At 46.6% G+C, this 25185-nt stretch overlaps 1 protein-coding gene across 4 annotated transcripts in view; it reads right to left on the reverse strand.

Moving 5' to 3' along the window:
• Positions 1–1505: 1505 nt before the first annotated feature.
• The window catches only part of NCAPD2 (non-SMC condensin I complex subunit D2), a 28262-nt gene continuing 4582 nt past the window's right edge, over positions 1506–25185 (reverse strand). For 3 of the 4 annotated variants that reach the window (XM_083419446.1, XM_083419445.1, XM_083419444.1), the window contains exons 4-31: positions 24922–25103; positions 24074–24207; positions 23665–23792; positions 23388–23511; positions 23165–23312; positions 22008–22205; positions 20817–20951; positions 20183–20267; positions 19339–19513; positions 18675–18799; positions 17342–17539; positions 15999–16173; positions 15316–15400; positions 14153–14286; positions 13566–13698; positions 12419–12503; positions 12169–12327; positions 11734–11954; positions 10916–11027; positions 10650–10773; positions 10354–10509; positions 9970–10147; positions 7493–7587; positions 6619–6699; positions 4766–4952; positions 4422–4566; positions 2576–2728; positions 1506–2056 (exon numbers count right to left, since the gene is read on the reverse strand). In XM_083419446.1, coding sequence (XP_083275572.1) covers positions 1971–2056; positions 2576–2728; positions 4422–4566; positions 4766–4952; positions 6619–6699; positions 7493–7587; positions 9970–10147; positions 10354–10509; positions 10650–10773; positions 10916–11027; positions 11734–11954; positions 12169–12327; positions 12419–12503; positions 13566–13698; positions 14153–14286; positions 15316–15400; positions 15999–16173; positions 17342–17539; positions 18675–18799; positions 19339–19513; positions 20183–20267; positions 20817–20951; positions 22008–22205; positions 23165–23312; positions 23388–23511; positions 23665–23792; positions 24074–24207; positions 24922–25103 — 3941 coding nt within the window. In that variant the 3' untranslated portion in view covers positions 1506–1970. Of the gene's footprint in view, positions 2057–2575; positions 2729–4421; positions 4567–4765; positions 4953–6618; positions 6700–7492; positions 7588–9969; positions 10148–10353; positions 10510–10649; positions 10774–10915; positions 11028–11733; positions 11955–12168; positions 12328–12418; positions 12504–13565; positions 13699–14152; positions 14287–15315; positions 15401–15998; positions 16174–17341; positions 17540–18674; positions 18800–19338; positions 19514–20182; positions 20268–20816; positions 20952–22007; positions 22206–23164; positions 23313–23387; positions 23525–23664; positions 23793–24073; positions 24208–24921; positions 25104–25185 lie in introns of all 4 variants that reach the window. The other variant, XM_083419447.1, reaches the window with a different exon arrangement.

Consider the following 25185-nt stretch of genomic DNA (forward strand, 5'->3'; position numbering starts at 1 on the left):
TGCAAAATGAACTTGGAAGAAATTCTTCCAACTATTGTTCTTTTTTCCTCTTTATTTTTTCCTCTTCTTTTTTACTTTTTTCTGTTTTAATAGATATGTGCTTATTTGAAATAGATATGCATGTATTTGCAAAATTTTGCTTGTTTTGCAACAATTGTTAAATAAAAAATAAAATTTAAAAAACCCCACAAGCACAAATGCCGTATGAAGCTCATGTCACCTCCTCAACTTCCAGCGCTGACTAATGAAAAAATCTGGTGGGATCCTGGCAGCGGGAAGCCTCAGCTGTTTAAAGTGGTAGGATGCTGCTTTAAAAGTGCATTGCAGATGGAGCCACACACACATGCATCTATGACATTAGAGATTTGTTCAAGTCTGACAAAAGCTGCAATAGAGAGCTTCTCTTTCCATGAGGTTATGCGAGAGAATATCCATTGTCAGCCAGCCTAGGCCTTGACCAGGCCCATCATCCTTAAATGCAGCGGTGGTAACTGTAGGGAACACTGTGGCATTAGAGCTTTTCAAAGGCTAAAAACATTTCTGACACCCTTCCCTGCCTTCTGACCACGGCTTGGAAAATGAGACTCAAGATTAAGTTGGAGCTTCCTGAGAAATGCTGTTGAGATACTGGGGGTTGTGCTGCCATCTGCTGGCAATAGCTTGCCACCCCATCTCACATATTTTCTGTAACTCCTCTATAATTAGCAACAGCTTCCCCCCCCCTCTAAACCATTTTGTTATATGCTTTAGATACATGGTTGCTAAGCTAAGTAATTTTCTATGCCTGTAAGCAAGAGTCTGTATGAATTGATGCTGTAACGGTATTTAACACTAGTGTTGATTTAATAAAGCGTTTTCTGTCACCAGGCTTCAAATACTGAAGATAAAAGGCTCTATAAGCAGGTATTTTTTCATATATGGTGGAACTGTCAACTCATACGATCGGCATCCAATACTTTTACAGGGTCCATATTTGCTTTAGATCCTGTTAGCTGAACTTAATGTTATGCATGTAGGTCTTGTTGTTGTTGTTTAGTCGTTCAGTCGTGTCCGACTCTTCGTGTCCCCATGGACCAGAGCACGTCAGGCACTCCTGTCTTCCACTGCCACCCGCTGTTTGGTCAGATTCATGTTTGTAGCTTCGAGAACACTGTCTAACCATCTCGTCCTCGCATGTAGGTCTAGATTTGTTAATTGCATGGTTGACCAAGGGTAGTCAACCTTTTTATACCTACCGCCCACTAATGCATCTTTCTTGATGGTAAAATTTCCTTACTTCCCACCAGTGCTTGATGGAAGGAGGATTCCGCTTGTGCCGTAGAACCCCCTACCGCCTACCTAGAATCCTGAAACACACACTAGTGGGCGGTAGGGACCAGGTTGACAAGCCCTGGTCTAGACAATGTAGAGACCCCAAGACACTCAATGTTTAAATTTGGCAGAGATGATTGCTATAACACACACACACACACACACACACACACACACGGATATGCAATGGATGGTTCAGTTGACAAGTGAACAGACTTTATTCAATGCTGGAATAGGCACTGTGCTCACATAACTTTGGACAGGAGCATGTTTGTATTAATTACATTTATTGTGATTACATTTTTTACATTTTAAAAAGTGATACACATGAGTGGCTTTTCAAAGGCCAATTTTGAAATTCCGGGACCCATCTAAAATGCAGGGATAGTTATTACGAGCGAATGGCACATATTTTCTCAAGGCCTATGCTGCCTTTTTACTATCTTTTTTCGCCTGTGTGTACCGGCACCTTTACCTCCTTTGAAAACCCATGGGGCAGAGAGGCTGCGCAATCTCCATGTTGTGATGCAAGAACTCAAAGTCCAAGCTTGCATTCTGCACTGCTTTAGCATATACAAAAACCTGCAGAAGCAATACTTCCAAAACTCAAGAGAGCTTTACTCCCAAATTAACCAGGAGAGAGTCTCTGCAGGGTGTCTTCATCTCCGAGCACGGCGGGCTGAAGCACGTAAAATGGGAGTCGTTTTGCTTGGTGTCTCCGCATCCGTCAGTTCGGCAGAGAGTTCTGAAAGAGAAGAAAGCAACAGCTGGCTTTGGAGAGAAATGGCCTGTGCACTGGGTGACAGCTGCAGCAAGCTTCAAGCAACAATCTCCCGTTTAATGAAATTCTAACCCACTTTTCAATATACAGTGGTGCCTCGCAAGACGAAATTAATTCGTTCTGCGAGTTTTTTCGTCTTGTGAATTTTTCGTCTTGCGAAGCACGGTTTCCCATAGGAAATGCATGGACGGTTTCCCATAGGAATGCATTGACGGTTTTAAGAAAAAGGCGCAAGACGTTTTCGTCTTGCAAAGCAAGCCCATAGGGAAATTCGTCTTGCGAAGCAACTTAAAAAACAAAAACTCATTCGTCTTGCGAGGTACCACTGTAAAAACATTTCCAGGGTGGCTAATGGATCAAACGGGAAATGAAGGAAACACACAAGAGGTGGCTTATGTGTTCATGTCTCCATGGGGGGGGGGGGGAGAGACCATTCCAAAATGAGCCCCCTCCATCTCAATGTTCAGGCACATATAACCTCACCTTCCTCTGGAGCGTTCTCCTCATCGCTAGAGAAGACAACAGAAATTTTGAGTCTTGAAGTCTTTCTGCGGGGTTTGGAAACACGGGGCTCTGGAGTGGTGAAGGACGAGTCTGCCTCTCTGTTGGCTGCACGCAAGGGTCGTCGTCGGGAGCCTGCGTAAGAAGTGGGAGTTTGAAGAAGCTACAAGACCACAGATTGAGCGTGTAAATGATTAGGTAGATACTACATTCTTCATGAAGGGATGCGGGTGGCGCTGTGGGTAAAAGCCTCAGCGCCTAGGGCTTGCCGATCGAAAGGTTGGCGGTTCGAATCCCCGCGGTGGGGTGCGCTCCCGTTGCTCGGTCCCAGCGCCTGCCAACCTAGCAGTTCGAAAGCACCCCCGGGTGCAAGTAGATAAATAGGGACCGCTTACTAGCGGGAAGGTAAACAGCGTTTCCGTGTGCGGCTCTGGCTCGCCAGAGCAGCGATGTCACGCTGGCCACGTGACCCGGAAGTGTCTCCGGACAGCGCTGGCCCCCGGCCTCTTTGAGTGAGATGGGCGCACAACCCTAGAGTGTGTCAAGACTGGCCCGTACGGGCAGGGGTACCTTTACCTTACATTCTTCATAAAGCAAAAGTGGGACACTTTTTAAAGGTTCTATTATTGGGCATGTTAAAAAACCCCCCAAAACCTCACATACCTTTTCCTAGCCTGTCATGGATGTTTCAGTTGAGATTCCTGCATTGCAGGGGTTGGACTAGATGACCCTCAGGGTCCCCTCCCACTTTTACAATTCTGATTCCTAAAGTTTTCCCAAGCCTGCTTCTACAAGGGACAATTCCGGTGGCAAGGTGCTTTACATACCATCTCCAAGTGTGCCGCCCCACAGCTGAGATGGAAGGAACGCCCTCCCATCAGATGTCAAAGCGATAAATAACTACCTGACATTCAGAAGACATCTTAAGGCAGCCCTGTTCAGGGAAGTTTTTAATGTGTGATATTTTAGTGTATTCTTGGTTTCTATGGAAGCCGCCCAGAGTGGCTGGGGAAACCCAGCCAGATGGGCGGGGTACAAATAATAAATTATTATTAGTATTACAAGCTCTGGAGGCTAATAGAAATCTGCAAGTTAAGTTATACTGCCAAATCGCTGAAAGTCCGCCCCCCCCCCAGTACCCTGAGTTTTTGTGTGCTTTTGTTAAAAGAAAAAAAGGCTGCACGTCAAGTTTTCCTTGTTTCAAAGAAAACACGAATGTTTTTCTACAACAGGTCTACAAAAATCATGGAATAAGGACAGCCATTCTTTAATCAACCGTGATAAGCTACCCCAGCACTTGCTTTTACAAGGTTTATAAGCTGCTGCTGCAAGAGAGAGAGAGACTGTGAGCAACATCATGGCAGAGGTGTGTCTACAACTGAGGTGAAACTGTCAAACTTCCTTGCTATTTTTCTTTTGGATGCTGTTAATGTAATTTTGTTAATTTGAATTGTTGTTTCATATTGTTAAATTTGCTACTGCTATTTTATTACGTTATTATTAAACTGTTTTGCAGTATTTGATTTTGAAATGCATTTCTCTTTGCTGTAAGCCGCTCTGAGCATGATTTTTCTGGGATGGAAGCCCTATTCATTGTGTATAATTCCCAGTGTCTCTTGCTGCACCCTCTTTGCACCTGTTGCGCCATAGCGGCCTTTAGTCCAATTCTTCCTAACCCCTCAAGAGTTTAGAAAATATTCAAAGAGTTGTTAAAAAAAAAACACACCCTATCAAGCTGGTGAAGGTTTGGCACTTCGCTTTAGCAGGCAACCCTGAGCGTTCATGCTGCTGAAAGGTGTTAGAGCAAACTCTTAAACTGTGGACATACTTGCTGCTGCTTTCTTTGTCGTCCGGGGTGCAGGAGTATTTCTGACTTTGGGGTCTACTGACTCCCCAGGAGGATCTTCAGCAAGAGAATCCAGGCCCCTGTTGTGGCACGTGCGGAGCTTCTGCTCAAATTCCTCAGCAAGAGCCTGATAAATGACACCCCATGCAAAAGCAGAAATCAACATATATCACAAAGCAAGGAAAATATTGCATGTCTGGATGCCAGCAGTTGAAGAAGCTTGCTTTTTCTTTGTTTCAGGAGAAAAATGGCAACCTCTTCCCTGCCCTACCTGGCGGGGGGGAGACACGGGGGACGGGACCACAAAACACAACAACGGCCCTCACCTTCATCTCAGGCTTAGTGGTCATCCTGCGAAGCCGGCCCAAGACAGCCAGGAAGCAGTTGTAGACAGCTGCATCCTGAAGCTTGTCAGCAAAGCAATCAAAGTTGTCTTGCATCTTGCGAAGACCTCGTTCTGTGAGAGGAAGCAAGGTGAGGCAGTACGCCAGATCGTGGTGCTGACGCTCCGTTCTGCAGAAGAAAGGCAAAAAAAGCACCTGCCTTCAGTTTCAGGGATTGCAAACCAGTCGCAACAATGGAGGGTGTCTTGTCTTTGCCACAGTGGCCGGGGGATTCTGCTCTAGGTGGAAGTGCCCTGGCTTGCCCTGGGTTAGAAGCCTGCAATGGCTCTGCACTTCTGCTGCAAAGCACAGAGCCCAAACAGATCCCAGACTGAAAATGAGGGCTGGGTTTCATCCACTCTCCTCTGTAGTGCCAAACCTCATCTCGCTCACTTGAGCCTTGCCTTTCCCTTGCCATGGTGAGCAAGGCTGTCAAACCCTGGTTCAAAGTTTACGACACTAAGGAGATACTAATGCCTAGCTCTGATAAGAGCTGGGAAATTTGTGCCCAGGCTGGACCGTTTCCGATTGCAAGCACCATCACCACTGACATTGCTTCTTTAGCTGCTACTAGGACTGCTTTGGCAGATAAGCTTTCAAGTGACAGTGAACAAAGTAGGAGCTCCAGAAAAACGACTTTGCTGTGGAATCGTCTGAGGAGTGCTTTACATCCTGTAAGCCCCTGCAGCCCAGACAAAAGTTTACCACTTCACCCAGAACTAGGCCTGCCTGTTGTATGCAGAAATCAGGAAGCGGAGAGCTAATCAGATACATGGGACAAAGTACAGACTTGCACAAGCATTTCATACTATTTTCCATAACAGCCTGTGCAAGAGTAGTTGGAAATTGGTAGTACAAGGATTTGGGGCCATTCGTGGAAGGCGGAATAAGAGAGTTTGAACACAGAAACAACTAAAGGAAACACTATCCAGTAGTGTAGCTAAGCACACTGAACACAAGATTTTACTAATGCTATGCTTGGGTTGCTAATTCGCTTTGTTGAAGCATTGCAGAAAATCTTGGCTGGCTGTAGCTGCCGCCTCAGTTTCTGGCAAGTATTCAAACTGGACAAAGAGCTTCTTTCTAAATAATCAGCACACAACCTAGAAAAAAAAAGGCTGCAGACACTGCCATTTAGGCACACCTCTTTTATAGCACTGTAAAGGATTTCTATGCCCTAGTCATTGCCTCTCCCCTTAAAACTAGGAAAACACCCTTCTTAATTTCAGGAAAAAACCCCTCAGGAAAGCGTGCCTTCACTAGCTTCAAAACAAAATATATATACTCCACCCTAGCAACACTGCAAGTATGGCAAATAAGGAAATGATGACTAGTTTTGTTTTGTTTTTTTTGGCCTGCCCCTAATAATTCCTGCAAGGACACTATGCAGCAACTTCAGAGAGACAGGGTGCAGTTCTGACGGACTTTCTCCCTGTCAGGGAGAGAATACAGTCTGGCAGGATCAATCCCTCCGCACCCAGGAGCACTACAGGCTTCTATAGCTACTGGTCCACTGGTCAACAGATGAGCCCAGACAGTCTGGCCCACTGAACTGTCTCACAGGCAGGCCAAGTGCTCTTCATCGTCTATTTGTAACTTCCTAAGACAGTAGTAACAGTGAGCTTTTGCTCTCCATGACTCGTTACCATACTTCAGTGAAGCAAGCACATCCTTTCCATCCCATTCTCACCCACCAAGTTCCTCATTCCAGAGCCTACGGCTTCTAATTTCAGGATCTAGCATACTGAGATAGGTTGTTCCCAGAAAGCACATTTCCCTAGCAATTCCCCACTCACCGAGAAGTCCGGAACCGCTGACAAAGCTTTTCCACCAAGCTCTCTGTCTGCTTCTCCTTTGTGATATAAGAGAAGAGCTGCCTGTGGAGGAGAGTAAAAAGAGGAATGAGGAGGCAGTTGTTGCTGGCCCCCAGGGTTCCACAGTTTCACACAGACTCTCCTATTGCAGCTTCCCTATATCAGCAGGAGCTACAAAGAGTCGGAAGGAACCAAAAGGAGTGAAGCCTATCCAAACATCCGACGCCGGAATTTACAATGCTAGTCGGCTATACAAGAGCATTGTTACCAAGAATGGCAGCTTCCCTCTCTGAAAACAGTGGAGGGAATCGGGAATGTTAACATGTAATATTGAAATTAAAAGTGTATCACTGAGCCTTACAGGGGCCCGTATGATGAGAAGAGACTCAGGCCTCCTCTAAACAAAGGTGTAAGAGTCTCAACAAGCCCTCTCTGCAAACTTGAATAGACTTGGGATCCCAAAAGGCTGCTGCATCCTGCAGGAGCCTTAAAACAGGACAGGCCTTTAGGGAAAGTTTGGCTTCCATTGTGACCCCTTAATACAGTTTACCTGGATAAGACCAAGGATCCAAACAGTGGCCAACCCACAAGCAAGGTGTGAAGGAAGCAACATGCCTTCACCAATTTACCTCCCAGAAACTGGCATCTCTGAACCAGGAGATTCAATTTACCCAGTCCCTCCCCAACCTGACACACTGTTCTGCTTTCCGTTTTATATTTAGCAAGCGTTTTAGGACAGCCATTTGCAAATTTGTCCTGGTACCACAGCTGCACCCTTCTGTCAGTCTGGGCACATAGGAAGTTCTGTGCCTCAAAGGAGGGGTGGGTGGGAAACACAAAGCCAAAACGAGGCTACCTCATAACGATGCGGAAAGGCTGCTCCTCTATGCCGGAGTCTGGATCTGAGAGACGACTGATGATGTCCGGGAGCAAGTTGTACACAGCGTTATCCTGCATGGAAAGGAGCAGAAGTTGTTGAATCGTTGCCCCAGTCCACTATTTGTGCCCTGAAGATGGACCCCTGGATTTTTGGGGATTCTTGGTTAAGATACACACTAAAACCAAGACAGGAGTCTGACCCAGAGACTGCCTTTTTGTTTTTTAGCTAGGGATACAGAGAGAAGCGTTTTTGACCGAGTGCAAGCACAGCCACCTGCAAGCAAGCCTAGAAAGAGCCTAAGGGCTCTTTCTCTCCTTGGGATAAGCAGGTGCCACTTTTAGCATGAAGTACAGAAGGATACTTTCAGAGAATGTGAGAAAAGGAGGAGGGTACTGTCTAACACCAGAATATCAAGCAAAATAGTTTTGCTTCTTGGTGAAGAAAGTAGCAATTTGATCTGTTTTGGAACATTTAAATCAAAGCAACACACCAGAAAATGTTCTAACAGTTCACGATTAAGAACATTTAGTTCTGGTGACCACTGAACAGGACTCACAAAGTTTGGCGACCTTGGGTGCCTGGATTCCTCCCAACTGGCCTTTTGACTGGGTTTAGCGACTGAAACTGCATTGGCTGTCCTAATGCAGGGGTCGGGAAGCTCAGGCCCAAGGTCCATTTGCGGCCCCCCAGGCCGCTCTAAGTGGCCCTGTTTCACACCCTCGTTGAGTGTCTTTGCCTGGCTGGAATGTGTCCTTGAACTCTGATAATGCCTCGTGTGTCTGGATGGAGGACAGAAGAGTGCGTAAGTGTGTGCAGAAACTCGTCTTCGGTACAAAGGTAATGTTTACATTTGCTGCTCATCCATGTTTGCCTCTGCCCTGCCTACCGCTGACACGTAACCCTCAGAAGGGAATGCACCCCCTGGCTGAAAGGGTTCTGCATCCCTCTGCTAGTGGATGAGTTGTGGCAGGAGATGGGCAGGGATATGTTATTATGCTTCATTCGCTGGGGCTTCTCCGTAATCAATCATGCTATCCTTCTGGGTAGGCTTTCAGAAGTGTTTGGGTAAGCACTGTGGTCAAAGATGTGCTCCAGGTCTGAGAAGGTTTTGAGGGATTAATGTTTTACTTTCTGACCAGATGAGGTCCCATCTCATCACTCATGCTTTTCAACATCTGTATGAAGCTACAGTTGTCCAGAGATTTGGGCAACACCCAGTTCTCTCTCTCTCAACAGACCTGAGGAAGGCAGTAGAATCCGAGAACTGTTTAAAACTTAATCCAGTTGAGATTGGGATATTGTTGGGTGGTGTTGCCTGACTGATGGTTAGGTGTACAGCGCTGCTTTGGCTGGGGTTGCATCCCCCCTGAAAAAAATTAGTTGTGGGGCTTGGGGTGTGCTCCTTTGTCAAGACACGAGAGATCACTAGGAGTAAAGGTAAAAAAGGTAAAGGACTCCTGGACGGTTAAGTCCAGTCAAAGGCGACTATGGGGTTCCAGTGCTCATCTCGCTTTCAGGCCGAGGGAGCCGGCGTTTGTCTACAGTCAGTTTTCCGGGTCATGTGGCCAGCAGGACTAAGCCGCTTCTGGCACAACTGGACACCGTGACGGAAGCCAGAGCACACGGAAACACCATTTGCCTTTCTGTCGCAGCAATACCTATTTATCTACTTGCACTGGCGTGCTTTTGAGCTGCTAGATTGGCAGGAGCTGGGACAGAGCAACGGGAGCTCACACCGTCACGTGGATTCGAACCGAGTGCTTTCCACTAGCTCTGGCTAGTATATCAACTGTGTTTGTTCCAATGAAGTCAGACTTGGTGATGGACATTCAAGCCTTAGGAACCTCGAGACTTGACTACTGTAAACTTCTCTCTATATAGGATGCACACATAAAATATTTGGAGACTTCAACTGGTTACAAAACGGTGCTGCCAGATTGTCTAGTGCCTACCAACAAAGAACAGCATCATAGCTTGATTTTGACCCATCTGCACTGTCCTTCCAGCTTCCTCTGCCGGGTGTGCTGCTGTCCTCATTATTTTGCATTCCTGTGATGAAACAGGAATTGAACCTCAAGCTTATGTAAGTCCTAGTGGAGGAAGTGAGACCTTGGGAATATAGGCATTGGCCAACAGTGAATGAGAGTGTCACCATCACAAATTCCTAGGAAGTTTCAACATAAAGGGGAGTTTCAGATTTACAGGTTAACTTTGAGGTGAAATTCAGTTTGCATCTTCCCCTGTCCTGAACAGGCACGTCCCAAACCAAAGTGCTTAAGCCCATTTCCATTTTGAACTGTCCTGTGCCGCTTTTTCAAAAAAGGGGACTGAAGCTTTTATATGGCAACTATACTTTGCTGACCTGCTTCACATAACATTTTAAAAGCATAGTAAAGTGAGCAAGATTGATGCTTTGCACTCCGGAAGTTTTGCACCACGCCCTTTCGCCTCACCTTGCCAGAGAGTTCTGTGAAGAAGTTCCGAGCGAGTCCCACTATGTCCTCCTCTGGGTCGATGAGAAGAGCTGCCATTTCGCTCACCTGCCCCTTCACTTTCACCATGTCCTTGAGGATCAGGTGAGTCATAACCAAAGCAGCTGTCTGCCTCACGCTCCGACAAGGGTCCCGCAGCCTGAGGAGCAAAGCACGCCCCCCCAAAAAACAACAGCAGTAAGCAGCCAGGCCATTATAACCTGATGCTTCCATTGGACTCCTGAAGGCTCCTCCCATCTGGAGAGGTCCTGCTCCTGCTCCAAGCACTGTTGCATGCTATTACAGCCCTCCACCGCCCAGATTCAAGCCCTACGCCCCTCCCGATCTTCCTTACCAAAGATTTACCTAGCATAGAGGTGGGGTGTCCAAGGCTCCACCAAGTTGGGGAAGCGAATGGCCAGGTCTCCGGCTACAATCATGAGGTTGGCGCGCACGCTAGGGAGGGCGGATTTTTCCATCATGGTGAAGAAGAGCCGCAACTGAGAGTCACAAAACTCCGAACTGAATGCGAACGGAAAGGGAATCAGTGTCAAGTATGTCAGAGTGGTGGCTCCAAGTTGTTGAACTTGGAATGGAATACAGAACCATGCAAGAGGGGTTCCAGAGCAGCAGGAAGGGGAAGAACACACAAAGATAAATACCTGACCATGCAAAATTTCCCAAGGGCCAATGTGGCAGCGGCTGAGAGTGCTGGATCACTGTAGAGTCCTGGGTTGTTGCAAATCTTGAGTACCAGGGGAATAAAGGTTGAAAGCAGCTGTTTTCCTATACAGAAAGAGGCGGTAGAGGTTGCAGCAGATCAGTCCAAAATAGAAGCCTACAACTGGGCTCCATTTGTGCAATGGTTTCTCACCAACTAAGCAAAGTAGCCTACAGCCTGCATTCCTACTCAAGCAGCAACACTCACCATCCAGCAGCTCTGCTTCAGTAATGGTGCGGATGAGCTCTGCTTCTGTGTCGTCAGCAGAAGCCCCAACCAAGCCAAGGTCCTCCTCCATGGTGGTATCATTCCCAGTACTCTGAGCAGAGAGAAAGAAGCCACCAGAAGTTAGCACTTTCTAAACTCTTCCCCTCCAGCACAGACTGCCCAGCTTAAAAGCAGGAGAGTTATGTGCAAAGAAAGGCAGAACACCGATAACTCTTGTCAGGCAGTATTCCCTGCACCCCTAATTCCAACTGAGGAAGCACTTCCAGAAAATTGGGGCTCTGTCTCTAACTCAAGTATTGGGGATCTACTCTGCAGATCAGATTCATTTGTTTTTATAGCAAAGGGCAGAGCAGAGGTCAATGGTTTACAAACCAACTGAAAGATTTTGAATACCAAGCAATTCTAGCAAGCAGCATGTTTGCAGCATGAGATGTCCAGGAAAAGGACCCCACTACTCCTAATGAGATAACAAAGCATTACCTTTGTAAAAACAGTATCAAACCAGGTATGATCAACTTGTATAAATATCTAAGGCCCTAGTAACACTCTGCTTCTCCTCACTCTTCCAGATGAAGTAGTGACAAGTAAGCACACTTAGCAAGGGACTTACACAGAAGGATTTGCTCAGAAAGGTTTGGCTGTTTTTAAAGAGAGAGAGAGAGAGCGCGCGCTCCTGAACCACAGAGTGAACTGTAGAATTTTATGGCCAGATGAGAAACAGAGATCAGTTCCTGCTACGGTGTCAAAAGTGCCAGGAGGCCAATGAAGCAGCAGTGATAGAAATCCAGCCCCCTCACCTTGTCATTCTGCCCCTTCGTTTTGCTTGCAGCCTTTTCTTTCGCTTCCCGCTCTTCCCCAAGGACTCGGCGCCTGCGTAGCTCTGCGCTCACTGACAACTCCAGATGTACAAGCTGCTGCAACGCCACGTCCCCAGCCAGAGAGATCAGATGCGTCAACACCATGGTGTCAATAGTGCTAAGCTCATCAGCAGCCTTGTTGGGAGAAGGTGGCCCAGGCTCTGGAAGCAAATAAAAACTGTTCCGTGACGCATTTGCAGTCTGCCCTTATTTTTCAGCGCTGCACATTTACTACCCAAAGAGTCCTTGTTGCCCTGTATCTAACCTGCTCGTCTATTGGGTTCTTGGTCATCTCTTTTCCATTTCACCCTTTCTCCTCACAGCCACATAAGAGTAAACCAGAAGGAATGGGGGCATTTCCCATCTCCAACTCACCTGCCTCAGCCCCTTCAGACTCCAACTTCTCCAGGGCCTGCTGGCTACAGCACTGCAAGATCTGAGCACATATTTCCTCAGGCCCTTCTGCCAGCTGATAGACGAGGGCAATTGCTGTCTCTGTGAAAGGGATCCAGTATGCACTTGATCTAGCAAAGCCTGAAGAAGAACAGAAGGACTACTTATTTTAGGTAAGGCAACCAGCTTGCATTACAGGCTCACCCATTGTATTGCAGTTTCAGTAGCTCACCCCCAGTTATCACTTCGCGCAGGCGTACAAAGAGCTGATGTGACTGAGGAAGCCGGAAGGGATGGCTCCTTTTCTCAAGGCCAGGCTGTAAGTAGAAAGAGAGCACATCAGGTTTTGTCCATCAAAACCTTGCCCTGTTTGCCTTTCAGCAATAAACTGATTAAATGTAGCAAAAATAAACAGTTCTAATTTAAAGCTACTCTCGCGACTGCTCCGTGAGTTTGGCCAAGCACAGCAGCTTGAGATTTTCGCATCAGAACTCTGTCCTCTATTCACAACAACGGTTAAATGACACATGCTTGGTCAGATTGGGCTGCGGCACTTAAAGGGCACTGGAGAGCCCTGGCTTTTGGACAATGATCTGGAACTGGAATGGGGAAACGTTCGCCCTCCAGATGCTGTTGAACTACAAGTCCCATCAGCTGCAGCAAGCATAGGCAATGACCAGGGATAATGTGAGCTGTGGTTCAGCAACATCTGGAGGGTCAAAGGTTCCTCACACCTGATCTAGAGCAGGTATATTCAGCCTTCTCAGATGCAGGGCCCACTTTTAGCCCAAACATACCCATTTCTTAATCTTTTACCATATGTATTTGCATAGTGGTAGTTATCCTGTTGCGATCCATTTTGGATCAAGCCACAACCCAATAGCACAGGCATCCCCAAACTCGGCCCTTCAAATGTTTTGGGACTACAACTCCCATAATCCCTAGCTAACAGGACCAATGGGCAGGGATGATGGGAATTGTAGCCCCAAAACATCCGGAGGGCCGAGTTCGGGGATGCCTGCACTAGCAGGTCCCAACCCACCAGTTGCAGACCAGTGATCTACAGCTTAGTGCAATATTGTGAAGTGACTAAAAGAGCATGAATTCCCCCATAGCTGAAAGTGGCTTCCAAATGCCAATTAAAACTTAGAACACTAGGCACAGTAGGGCTATTGTAAAAGATGCAAGGTGAAGGAGGAGAGTACTCAAAAACATGCTGCATAGTTACATTGAATATTCTTACAGTTGGGGGCAAAGAATACATGCAATATTCATTACTGATAAAATTCCAAGACCCAGACTTATCAAAGTTGACTGCCACCTGTTGTGGCAGATAATACAAGAAAATAACTTTACACCCATCACAGGCAGATTCTGACCTTCTGGCTGCTGGCAATTTTGGAGATGGCATTGCACACTTCTCGGGCAAGGCGATAATCTCCATGCACTCTCTCATCCAGCCCCACTGTTACCAGAACATCCAGGTTGCTCCCCACAATCTCAGGCTTCCCTCTGGTGAAGGCAAAAACACATTTCGTTAGAACCACATGAGAGTGATTCTGAAGGACTCAAGCCACTAAAATCCAAATATACCACAGAAGTAAAACAACCTAAGAGATCATTCCCCATGCTTAGTTATGCATTAAGCCTCAGCTAGTGGGAGAGGAGAGAAATGATTTCACTGGAGTACCCAACAGTAAGAACACCGGTGGATGATATCTGACTTCTGAAACTCATTGGCCCACACAAAATGCAACACCTTTGAACTCTGGTGAGGACCACATACCTATGGCAAAAAGGGCAATACAGCCAAACCAACCAAATTTCAAGATTACTTGGGCTTCCCCTCACCTACCTAACCCAAGAGTGACGGTAGAAAAGAGCAAGAGCTGGGGGAGGGGGAATCTGTTGCTGGGGGCGGGGGAATCTGTTGCTTTAGCCACAGGAGGCTAAATTAATGACTCACCTTGCCATCATTCCAAGAAGCATGATGGCAGCATGGCGCTCCAATGCTGAACACTGCAATTTCTCTGTAAACTGTTCCCAGAGCAGCTGGACCACAGCAGGTTTTATTTCATCTTTTTGCACAAACTCAGAGATCTAGGGAACCACAAAGATTATCAGGGAAGAAAAAGCAACCAATTGTTAATTTTTAAAATTTTAAATAAAAAGCATGTAAGTTATTCCGCCCCCCCCCCCCAAGCAAGTGAGGTCAATTCTGTGCAGATTAAGTGGCTGGAATAAAGAAGCTGCAACTTGGAGCAGAGGAGTGCTTTTATGCTGCAGAAATTTGGGTGAGTTATACTAAAAGACACACACACACACACACACGTGTTAAATGCCTATTCCAACTTTACAAAGCTACTATCAGGAGTGTGGGTTAAGAGACTGTCATCTGGTTGACCAATTTCACTTTCCCACCCTAACACAATAATTAAACAAGGACTAAAAACACATTACACTACACAAGACCCCAGTAACAACAGACCAATAGTCCATCGTTCTCTTCCCAACAATATCCAGCATGATGCTTATAAGCAGGGCACAGAAGCAGCAGCCCTCCTCCTAGCACTTGCCCCCCAATAGCAAGGATTCAGAGGACCACAGCCTCTGAACAAAGGTATAATTTGATCCGCAAATTTGTCTTATCCTCCTTTTGAAATGGGATCTAAGCAGGTGGTCACCGGCATAGCAAATTCTACAATTTATGTGTCCAGGGAAGTACTCTTTTCTTCTAAATCTACTGCCCTTCAAACTTGAATGACCCCAACAGCCAGTACTGTGGAGGAAAAAGTTCTATCTTCATATGCCCAATAATATTCCATCCTCAAGAAACCCCCCCCCCGCCCCTGGTAGTTGTGTCCTTTCCTAAACTAAAGAAGCTGCAGAGCCGCCAGAGCACAATTTCTGTTCTCATCCTGAAGCCAAGTTCTTAACCCAAGGGTACTATTTCTGGGTTAGTGGAGTCTGCAACCTGAAGCGTATGTAACCTGAGGTACCACTGTATTAGTAAGTTCCTCAAGAGTTCAAAGAACACAAGAAAAAAAACTTTCAAAACAGGCTTATACTCTGAGTCAAGTGTGACTGGGTTTGTGAGAGGTGGTCTGTTACAGGGGAAAGCACACTCACAATTTCTCCGAGACACTGAGTAGTCCCCAGTGACGCATCCACCAGGAGCAGGGAGAGAGACTTCACCAAGTGCTGTGCTCGAGCCCTGTGTATTGAAGAGAAGCAGGAAGAGAATTAAAAGAAAAGGATAAATAGCCTAGAGATTCCACTTAACAGCTGTCATGATTGCAAACCTAGATTAAAAAGGTGAATAGGGACTACACCAAAAGAAGTAACTTGACAGAGTCCATAACCAGTGTATTCATTTAGAGGGAAAAGGCAGTTTGAGAGATGCATTCCTTGTTATGTGAAACCCAAAGAGTGCACCCAGGGAGGACACTGGATTTCAATCTGAAGGTGTAAAACAGACCTCAGGACTGGCCACATAGAAATAGTATACAGTGGTACCTCTGGTTACGTACTTAATACGTTCCGGAGGTCCGTTCTTAACCTGAAGCACCACTTTAGCTAATGGGGCCTCCTGCTGCGCCGCCACTGCACAATTTCTGTTCTCATCCTGAAGCAAAGTTCTTAACCCGAGGTAATATTTCTGGGTTAGCGGCGTCTGTAACCTGAAGCGTATGTAACCCGAGGTACCACTGTACTTGATTGTAACTGCATCTTCTCCACCCCTCCCCGGAACTTCCAGTTAAGATAAAGCACAATCTACTCTGTCGTGGCAGGTGGAAGGGCGTCAGCCAAACCTTTCAGAGTCTCCACTAGGATTCAGGTAGAGCGTCCTGTAGGCATCCAACACAGCATCTCTGATTCCTGGCTCTTTGGACCATACAAGAGGAAGCATTCGACGTACTCCAAGAACAGCCTCAGGGACACCAAACTGAGAGACTATCACAAAGAATTCAATAGCTTCCTGCATAACTGGGGGGGAAAGAAGAGAAAAGGATGGTGAGGGCACTTGGTCTTCTACTGCATCTTTAAAAAAACCAAAACCCAGATGCCTTAAACACTGCAATGTTCATGTTACTTTTCTGTTAGGCAGCCTTGTAAATGAGCCACAGCAAAAGTTACTAGCCAAAAACCTCCTGAGGGGTGACAGAAGGACCGAGAGCTCCATCCTGCCTGGTGCATCTCTATCCTAAGGAGAGGATGGTGCTTTCGTCCTATGGAAGTAGACCTGGTTTCAATGCTAGACACAGAGGAGGGATAGAGTGCTCCACCCCTCCTCCAATATTGGACCAAAGTTGTTTGGGGCTTTATAGGCAGCTAGGTCAGCAGCTAAGCAGTCTTCAAAGGCAGCCCCATGAGGAACACGTCAACGTAGATGTTCAACAAGATAGGGGACAGAATAGAATCCTGTCGGACCCCATAGGATAGAGCCCAAGGTGTTGTATAGCAGTGTCATCCCTCGCTAGCAAGACCAGTGGTCAAGGATGATGGGAATTGTAGTCCAAAAACAGCTGGAGGCCCAAGGTTGGGAAACACTGTTGTATAGGACCCACAACCATCTTCTGAAACCCCTTCCAGGAAAGACTGGAACCACCACAAAACAGTGCCACCCAGTCCAATGACCCAGGGTACCATGGTATTGAAAGCAGTTCAGAAGCCATTGGCGTGCTCTTCCCTAGCCTAGTTCCTGCTGTAGATCACCTAAGGCGACTAGAGTTGTCTCTGTCCCAGAACCAAGGCTGAAACTGGACTGAAATGGCAGAGTTGAGACGCCGTAACACCCTTAAACTTCTCCCCCCCCCAAATGGAATACTGGAGACCGTCTGGCAATTCTTCAACAAGATGCGATTCATGGAGGGTTTTACTTTTTAAACAAAGATCTTAACCATGCCTCTTTTGAGCCTGATGGAAACAGCTCTGTCTCAGAGACAATGACCATTCCCCTCACCCACTTAACCAGTCCCCTCTTCTGGTAGGGCTTTTATAAGCAAAGAAGGGCAAACGATGAACTATCCTGCAAAAGGCATTACATCACCAGAAATTCTGCCCACATCCTTGGGCTCCACAAACTAAAAAACAACATTATATAAGACTAGCATTATCCGGAAAAGATAAACCAGGAGGAGGAGATTACACCTACCGGAGACTGAGCTTTCATACATTAGTCTGGAGACCAAGCTCAAGGCTTCAGTGATTTTTGCAGAGAAGTTGTAGGCATCCTGTAAGTACTGCACTAGCATCTCCTGCTTGACTAACTCTTCTGGAGGCTGCTCCATTTCCTGGGCTTGTTCTTCCACCCCATCTGTAGCTTCTTGGACACCACCTTCAGCCTGGGACCCTGAAACACAGAAAGAAGATCCATGCAGCTCCAAGACACTATCATAGAGGAGGTCTAAATACAATTGCATAGAGACCTATATTGCAATGGTGAATTTTTCAACGCATGCAGAATCTGATGAAAGACAAGCGTTTTCCATGTTTCCAGACAAATGTCTAGTGCGGCAGGGAACTAGTGTCAATCTAACGATAGCTGCAGCCACTATGATGTATAAAATGGGAGTGGATCGGTAGACTAAATTTCGTTAAGCATGGGTGGGAGAACTGAATCCATCACATTCTCCCCTCCCACCGTGCTCGATTGCTTTGGGTGCTTTTCTTCCATCCTGCTTCAAGAGTGGGAGTGCGATGGGGTCAAGGGAACATGTTTGGGTGCCTGACTGCTGAGAGGTATGGTGAAGAAGGACGAGTTTAGCTTCCACATCCACAAACCCTTTTTGATTTCAGTACCTTCCACTACTCACTTCATATGAGAAAAGACACACAATTAGATGCAAAAGTGGCATCCATGTTTGTTTAGTTTGGTCCTCGTAAAAAGGGGACACTGGAACCAACCAAGCAGCAAAGTGAGGTGGAGCACCAACAGTGTCAGTTTGCAGAAAGTATTGATCTGATGTGATCTTCCCTATTCTAATTAATTCAAGTGGGTTCTGGAAGCTTCTGTGTGTGAAAGAAACAAGCAAAAGGTTCATGATGTTTGGGTTATTCCTTCAGAGAACCTGAGTACAGCTGGCTTAAACTGGTTCTCTTATCTCTTTCTGTCAAGGTCATGCTGACTATAAAAGTAAGGCCAGTAGGAGCCTGTGCTTCACTTTCTCTTTCTATCTTTTTTCCTTCTGGTGTGCTGTTCTGTATATAGTGTTAAGGTTTAGTCTTATTATAAGTTACTGTAAATTTAAGTTAAGTCTGCTGCAACTGGATTTCTTATGGACAATGCCAATCCTGAACGTGTTGGATTTGTGACCATTATGCTCATTCAGTAGCAGTAAAGCTCTGTTGGTTGAAATATTTATTGCTTCTGGTCTATTTTGGGGGGAATCCTGCAATGGGTTTAAGTTGTTACTCTGCTAACTATATGTTGAGGTTCTACTCTGGATCAATACTGAGTAGAATTTCAATGACAAACATCTGGTTACCTATGTAAAGTGTTCTCAACACGCTCAGGATAAAGTCTTCCTCGTCACCCTTTGTTCTTGGTCCACTGAAGGGCTCCACTGCCTGGAACTGGCGCATACCTTGTTGTGTCAGATGAATGGCACCCCTGCATTGAAAGCACGTGCGGCAAAATATGTGATCCAGCTGCCCCTTCGCACATTCATCCAGCTCATCTGAGAGATGCAGCGTCCCCTTAGAATTACAGTGGTGCCTCGCAAGACGAAATTAATCCGTTCCGCGAGTCTCCTCGTTTAGCGGTTTTTTCGTCTTGCGAAGCAACCCTATTAGCGGATTAGCGCTATTAGCGGTTTAGCGGCTATTAAAGGCTTAAGGGATTAGCGGATTAGCTGCTAAAAGGCTATTAGCAGTTTAGCGGCTTAGAAAAAGGGGGTGGGGAGCGAAAAAAAATCTCAAGAATCGCAAGACATTTTCGTCTTGCAAAGCAAGCCCATAGAGAAATTCGTCCTGCGAAGAGCATTGAAAAACGGAAAACCCTTTCGTCTAGCGGGTTTTCCGTCTTGCGAGGCATTCGTCTTGCGGGGCACCACTGTACTTGCGGGGGGATATTTGGGACACGTAGCTCCCAAGAAAAAAACCCATCCTACTGCGATGAGAAGCACACAAATCCTTTCTGGGTTTACTCACTTGTAATTGGATTTCCTTAACAGCTGGACAATGCTCTCAAATAATTGTGCTGGATCCTCCGTCTCAAGCTCACCCGCCTCTTCTTCCTGCCTTATCGAGCAAAGGCAACTCTTCAAGGTTGCTTGAAGCTCTGGCTGCATGGCTTCCCACTCCTCCTCTGGAGGGATCACCACAGCTGCGAGGTGGTAGAGTCAGATTAAGCCTTCATCGCCATCAGGATGAACAGCAGTTAATGGGAAGTTAGTACTCTACAGAGCAAGGGGTGGGGGAACCCTTTTCAGCCCAAGGGCTGCATTCCCTTCTAGGCAACCTTTCAAGAGCTACGTGACAGTGATGTACGGGGCTAGAGGCAAAAGTGGGTGGACCAATGAATGGAGATGTTACCTCTGTACAGAGCCAGTGGTGTAGTGGTTAAGAGTGCTGGGTTAGGATTTGGGGTAGATCTTTGCCAGCTGATTAACTGGTTTTCACCCTGCGATAGAAAACTGCTTGAAACGGGAAACATTCCTGAATCCAAAGCAGCCATGGACTTATGAATTGGGCTTAAGTCTCCTTAATAAAGGAGACAACACACAACTATGTACCAACTGCAAATGTCTTAAGGTGTGTTCTCTAAGACATCCCCTCATACAGGCTTTGTTGGAGCTGAAGGTACAGTTTTGAATTATGTTCGAGTCTCCAGGAGATTTCTGCCTTTTCTCCTGTGTTCCACTCTCACCACTGGTCTCAAACTTTGCCTTTCTATTCTCCATGCCTTTCCCTTTCCCATTTCTGCCCTTTCCCACACCTCCCCAGCCAGGGGCACCTCAAATGTTGAGCTGCGGCACAGGGGAAAGTACATTACCAGTTTTGGTTCTGCCTTTGCTCTTCATTTCCTGAAGTTTCTGCTTCTCTTTCCCAAGCAGCTCAGTTAAGTCTGTGCAGCTCAACTGTGAACATAAGAATTCTTGTTAACGCCGCTAATTTCATGCTCCTCCCACCAAACCCCCTTCTTCCCCCGCTATCACCAAATTTCATATCCAAATCTTGTGAGATCTAAGGGAATGTGATCCAAAAGTTAGATTGTGTTCGAGTTACCTGAGCAAATGCCGATATAAGTAACTTATAATAGTTTTTAAAAGATAGTTAGCTCCCATAAACTACTCAGAGGAAGAGTCCTTCCAAACTAACTAATGAAGAGTTACTGCCCCTGCTGTGTGGCCCCCTGTATTTTATGAAATTGGGGGCGGGGAATAAGCCATCAGAAAATGTGTGTGTGTGTGTTATCAGGAGGGGCATAATGACAAACGCTTGATGCTCTGATCTATCTTGCACATGTTACATTTCATGCAGTTTGAGTTTAAGATTTATCTACCGAGTTACCTCTTCTTTTCCATCCAATTGTGTATGAGTAGGAACCAAAGTTTGGGGAAGGGGGTGTCTACCATGGCTGGAAAGGGTGTTAGCGTACCAAGCAAAATGTGAGATAAAGAGCTTACCTTACAGGAGAAAGGATTGTTGGAAAGGAAGGCAGCCAGCAGCTGAATTGCATTCTTAACCACATTTACAGATTTATCCTGTAGGCGACCCACAGCTAAGCATGCTACAGACTGGAACTGAGTTAAGGGCAAAGCCTACAAGCAGGGAGGAAAGAGAGAGATGAGAGGCTATAAACAGGTACAACTGTAGAAGCAGTAAGTGGCACCAATGCTATGTTACCTTGATTAAGTGGTACTAGAAACCTGTATTTTGCTTTTGGTCCTAAACATGTGTATGTTTATAATTGCCCTTGAAATATAGACTCGTTCCTACTTGCACTGTTCCCTTGAAGGCCTACAGCTCTCTCCAGCCATCACATGTATTGTTTCAGTGTTCAGTACGTGGGGGTTACGTTCTGGGTGAAAATCGTCTAAGTGGGGAGACCCTCTAAGCACCTTTTAAATGCCCTCTCTGCCACTGTCTCTCCAATCCAGACCAAAAACCTGTATCAATAAATATCCACAACTAGAACTGAAGCTCTTGGGCCAGCAAGAGGCTGTAGGATAAGTGGCCGCTGCGCTATCACAAGCATCAGCTGTTAGGCGGGGAGGCTGAGCAGACTAAACAAAGCACTACTGTGCCTCAGTATCCTCAGGGCTTCCTCCACCCACACCAACATCCTCTTCGGGCTCCAAGGAGGGTCTCCTCATGAACCACAAAAACTCCCCAGCTCTCTCCCGCCATGTCCAGGTTTGAATTGAATTATTTATATTTTTCCTGGTACCGCACATATGTGTGGTCATGCGCAAGCCCATTGTGCGTAAGTGGGGGGATGCCCGTGATTACAAACGGTATGGATATTCTCATCGCCTCTTCCATAAGGAGTGGACCTGGAGGTCCAGCTAGCATACATGGCTGCCCATTTCCTGCTTTCTTCAACTGCAGAGGATGGACAAAATACGGTGAACCAAAGGCTGGAGGGGAGTAGATGCTCAGCAGACATAATCCCACTCGCAGGTGTGCAGAGGGGAGGAAAAATTAACCCTAAACCAGCCAATTAAACTTGGCAGGACAGGAAAACTAGAACAAAGCCCCAGCAATCTACAATTACCAAAAGCCTCCAAGAGAGACGGCACTTCCCAATGCAAACTACCCTCCTACCCTTTGAGGTATGGAATTGATAAAGGATGCTCAACTCCCTCACAACTCACTTTTTGTTGCACAATTCGGGTGAAGAGTTGCAGCACACGACTGCGCACAAAGCTATTGACATCACATGTGTGCGCCTGCAGGGTGTCCAGGAATTGATCCCTTGTGTTTTTGGAAGCTTCTTCCAGCTGCTCTCCATTCAGCACCTGCAGCAGCACCTCTGCCATAGCAGTCAAAATGGCATTGCGCATCCCATAGCTCTGCAGGACAACAATATTGTTTAGAAGGGCATTTCTCCTGGCACTTTCAAAATCTCACAAACAAGGGGTCGAGGAGGCAAACGTCCCAAGGAAACTTCCAATACCAAGCAGGCTGAATTGCATCATCTCTGCAGCACTTGTAGGCCAGATGCCCGCTACAGCAGCAGCTCTGTGCCAGCCTGAGCCTATTTATCATGGACTGCTAGAAGCTGCAGGGAAAGGCAATCCAAAACCAGAATATCCTGATGCAATACTTGGCCATTATTGATGAGTCAGAACAAGAGAGACACAGAATTAAGATGCCATACACACACATCCCATTTCGTATAGCTGGAAAGACATTTCTGGGCTGGCACATGTGTGCCCCTAGTGTTCCAGCTGCAGCACAGGGTTGTGGCCAACTTGCACATTGATCCAAACAAGGTTTTCTCCGAAGAAAGTCTCAAGAGTCCAACACCACTCATTACCAAGCAACCATGAGCAGGACTGATGCCACAGAAGAGAGGATTTCACGAATTAAGAACCACAGAGCTGATTCTTGTATTTGAACCAAACTCTTCTGGGCAGCTCTCTATGATTTGTCTGCAGCCTCAGGAAAGCTGACGATCCATTCTAAAGCAGGTTCTGAATTACAAGATTGGTCTGGGTGCTCGATACGTTTTGCCTGAAACCTGAGTGTAGTTATAAAGCAGGCATATGAAGGGAGGGGGGGGAGGGGGGGCGGCAGAGGAAAAAGATGCCAGCTACTGGTTCTGAATCTACTGAGGTGCAACTAAAACAAAGAGATGCAGACAAAATAACAGAGCCTTGACAGATGCAAGATGCAGGCTGGGCAGGTGAATTTCTTTGCTTTAAATAAGCCAGTACAACTACGTCCTCCCACATATGCTCAAGATCTCAGGTCAAAGAAAAGGAGAGTTGTGCAGTCTTAACATTTCACATGCTTCCATATTGAGTACCTCTCCGTCCAGGTGATGCAGGAGGACACTCATGTTGGCCAGCACTATGGCTGGTGCTTGTCCAGCCAGTTCTACAAGGAAGGCAGCATAGCCCTTCACCCCTGTGGCATCTCGGGACAGCTCCTGAGGGCACTTCTGTCCGATTTCCCTGAACAATGAACCGAGAGTCAGTGGCTGGAGCTGCCGAGAACAGGGTGGGAACAAGGGCAAGAGCCCCTCTCACCTTAGCAGCTCTCCCACAATGCTCTTCATTCCATATTCCTTGATCCACACACCCACAGCCTCCACAAACACGGGAGCTACGTGTTCAAAGTGCTGAAGCATCTGCACGACCTTCAGAGTGGCACCTACCAAAGATAGCTGCGGTAAGAGAAGACTCGTTTTCAATAAGAAGACAGGTAGGGAAGTTTGGGTTAGGGGTTTATGGCGCAACAGCAACAGCAGCTGGACCATATCATGTCGAACACTAGGGTAGCTCTAAAAGAAAAGAGCAGACTTACTGAGCATATGGCCATAACGCAGTAAAACGACACCTAGCAGATGAATCACTGCATTTCGTGTAGGCCGATGTCTCTGGTGGCCAATGCTAGGGTTCTCCAGGATGCGGTAGCAGCAGCCAGTCACTAAACTGGAGGCGAAATCAGAAAAGATATGGATTATATTGGGGAGAACAGAGAAATGGGAGGGATATCAGATACTCACAACACTGTAAGCCTCGAAGGCACACATATTACCGATGATAAATCCCTGAATTATTTTTCCTTAGTTCAAGTTTACCTTGTTGCCCCAATCAATCCTTCCTCCTTGCAAACGGACTGATCCCTGCCACTCTTCCACAATGTAAGAAAGCATGCTTTCAGAGACCTTGCCCAGAAACAGCTTCCTGTTCAACCCCTCCAACATTCACACCTGATAAACTCTTCCTCCACTACAAAACTGTTCCACAGGCGATGAAGGTCCAGCTGAAGTAACTGCGCGAGCAGCTGCACGACGTGTTGCCTTTCCTCCTCCCAGAGAAAGCCTTTAGCCTGGCTCTTCTTACCCTGTTAATGTAAATGCAAGGCGTCAACTTCAGGCGAGTGGAAGGTAAAAATGAGCACACACAGCACCCCTTCACGAATTAGGTTCCACATGTTCAAACTGCACTCCCAAGATCAATGCACATTGGGCAGCTGAATGTGTGTGTCTTTCGCCCTTCAGATCTTCCACACAACACATGAAGGTGGTAGTGGGTGGAGCTTGCAGTGGAAAGCTGTGTCCCTATTTAAGTTCTCAGCTTACATTTTATGTATCAATTATTTTTATCATACAACTTGAAAGACTGATTTTAATTTGACTTTGGGGCAACTGTCTTCATCAACATCATCATCATAGCAATAGTAATAATAATAATAATTTATTATTTATACCCCGCCCATCTGGCTGGGTTTCCCCAGCCACTCTGGGCGGCTTCCAACAAAACACTAAAATACAATAACCTATTAAACATTAAAAGCTTCCCTAAACAGGGCTGCCTTCAGATGTCTTCTAAAAGTCTGGTAGTTGTTCTCTTTGACACCTGGTGGGAGGGCATTCCACAGGGAGGGTGCCACTACCGAGAAGGCCCTCTGCCTGGTTCCCTGTAATTTGGCTTCTCGCGGCGAGGGAACCACCAGAAGGCCCTTGGCGCTGGACCTCAGTGTCCGGGCAGAACGACGGAGGTGGAGACGCTAAAGGGTCATCTTAAGCCCAGCAAGTTTTCAGATTCAGCCTTCTACCTTCTTCTTGGAATCCAGCCCCACCAGGTTGCTTTTGCCACACTCTATTTCAAAAGCCTCCACCAGCCGTGCTAGTAGGTAGCAGTTCATCTTGAGAGCATTATGGTGAAGAGCACGAAGTGAAGGTGCTAGGTCAGCATTGTTCATGATGGCTGTCAGGGCACTGGAGTGACTGGCGACAACTGTAGAGAGAAGTGGGAAGATGGATCACCAGGCATGCTCTTGGCACATGTTTTGCCTTAAATACAAACCCACTACAGCTTT

The sequence above is a fragment of the Podarcis tiliguerta genome, assembly GCF_965153285.1.
Source record: "Podarcis tiliguerta genome assembly, chromosome: 17".
Lineage (NCBI taxonomy): Eukaryota > Metazoa > Chordata > Lepidosauria > Squamata > Lacertidae > Podarcis > Podarcis tiliguerta.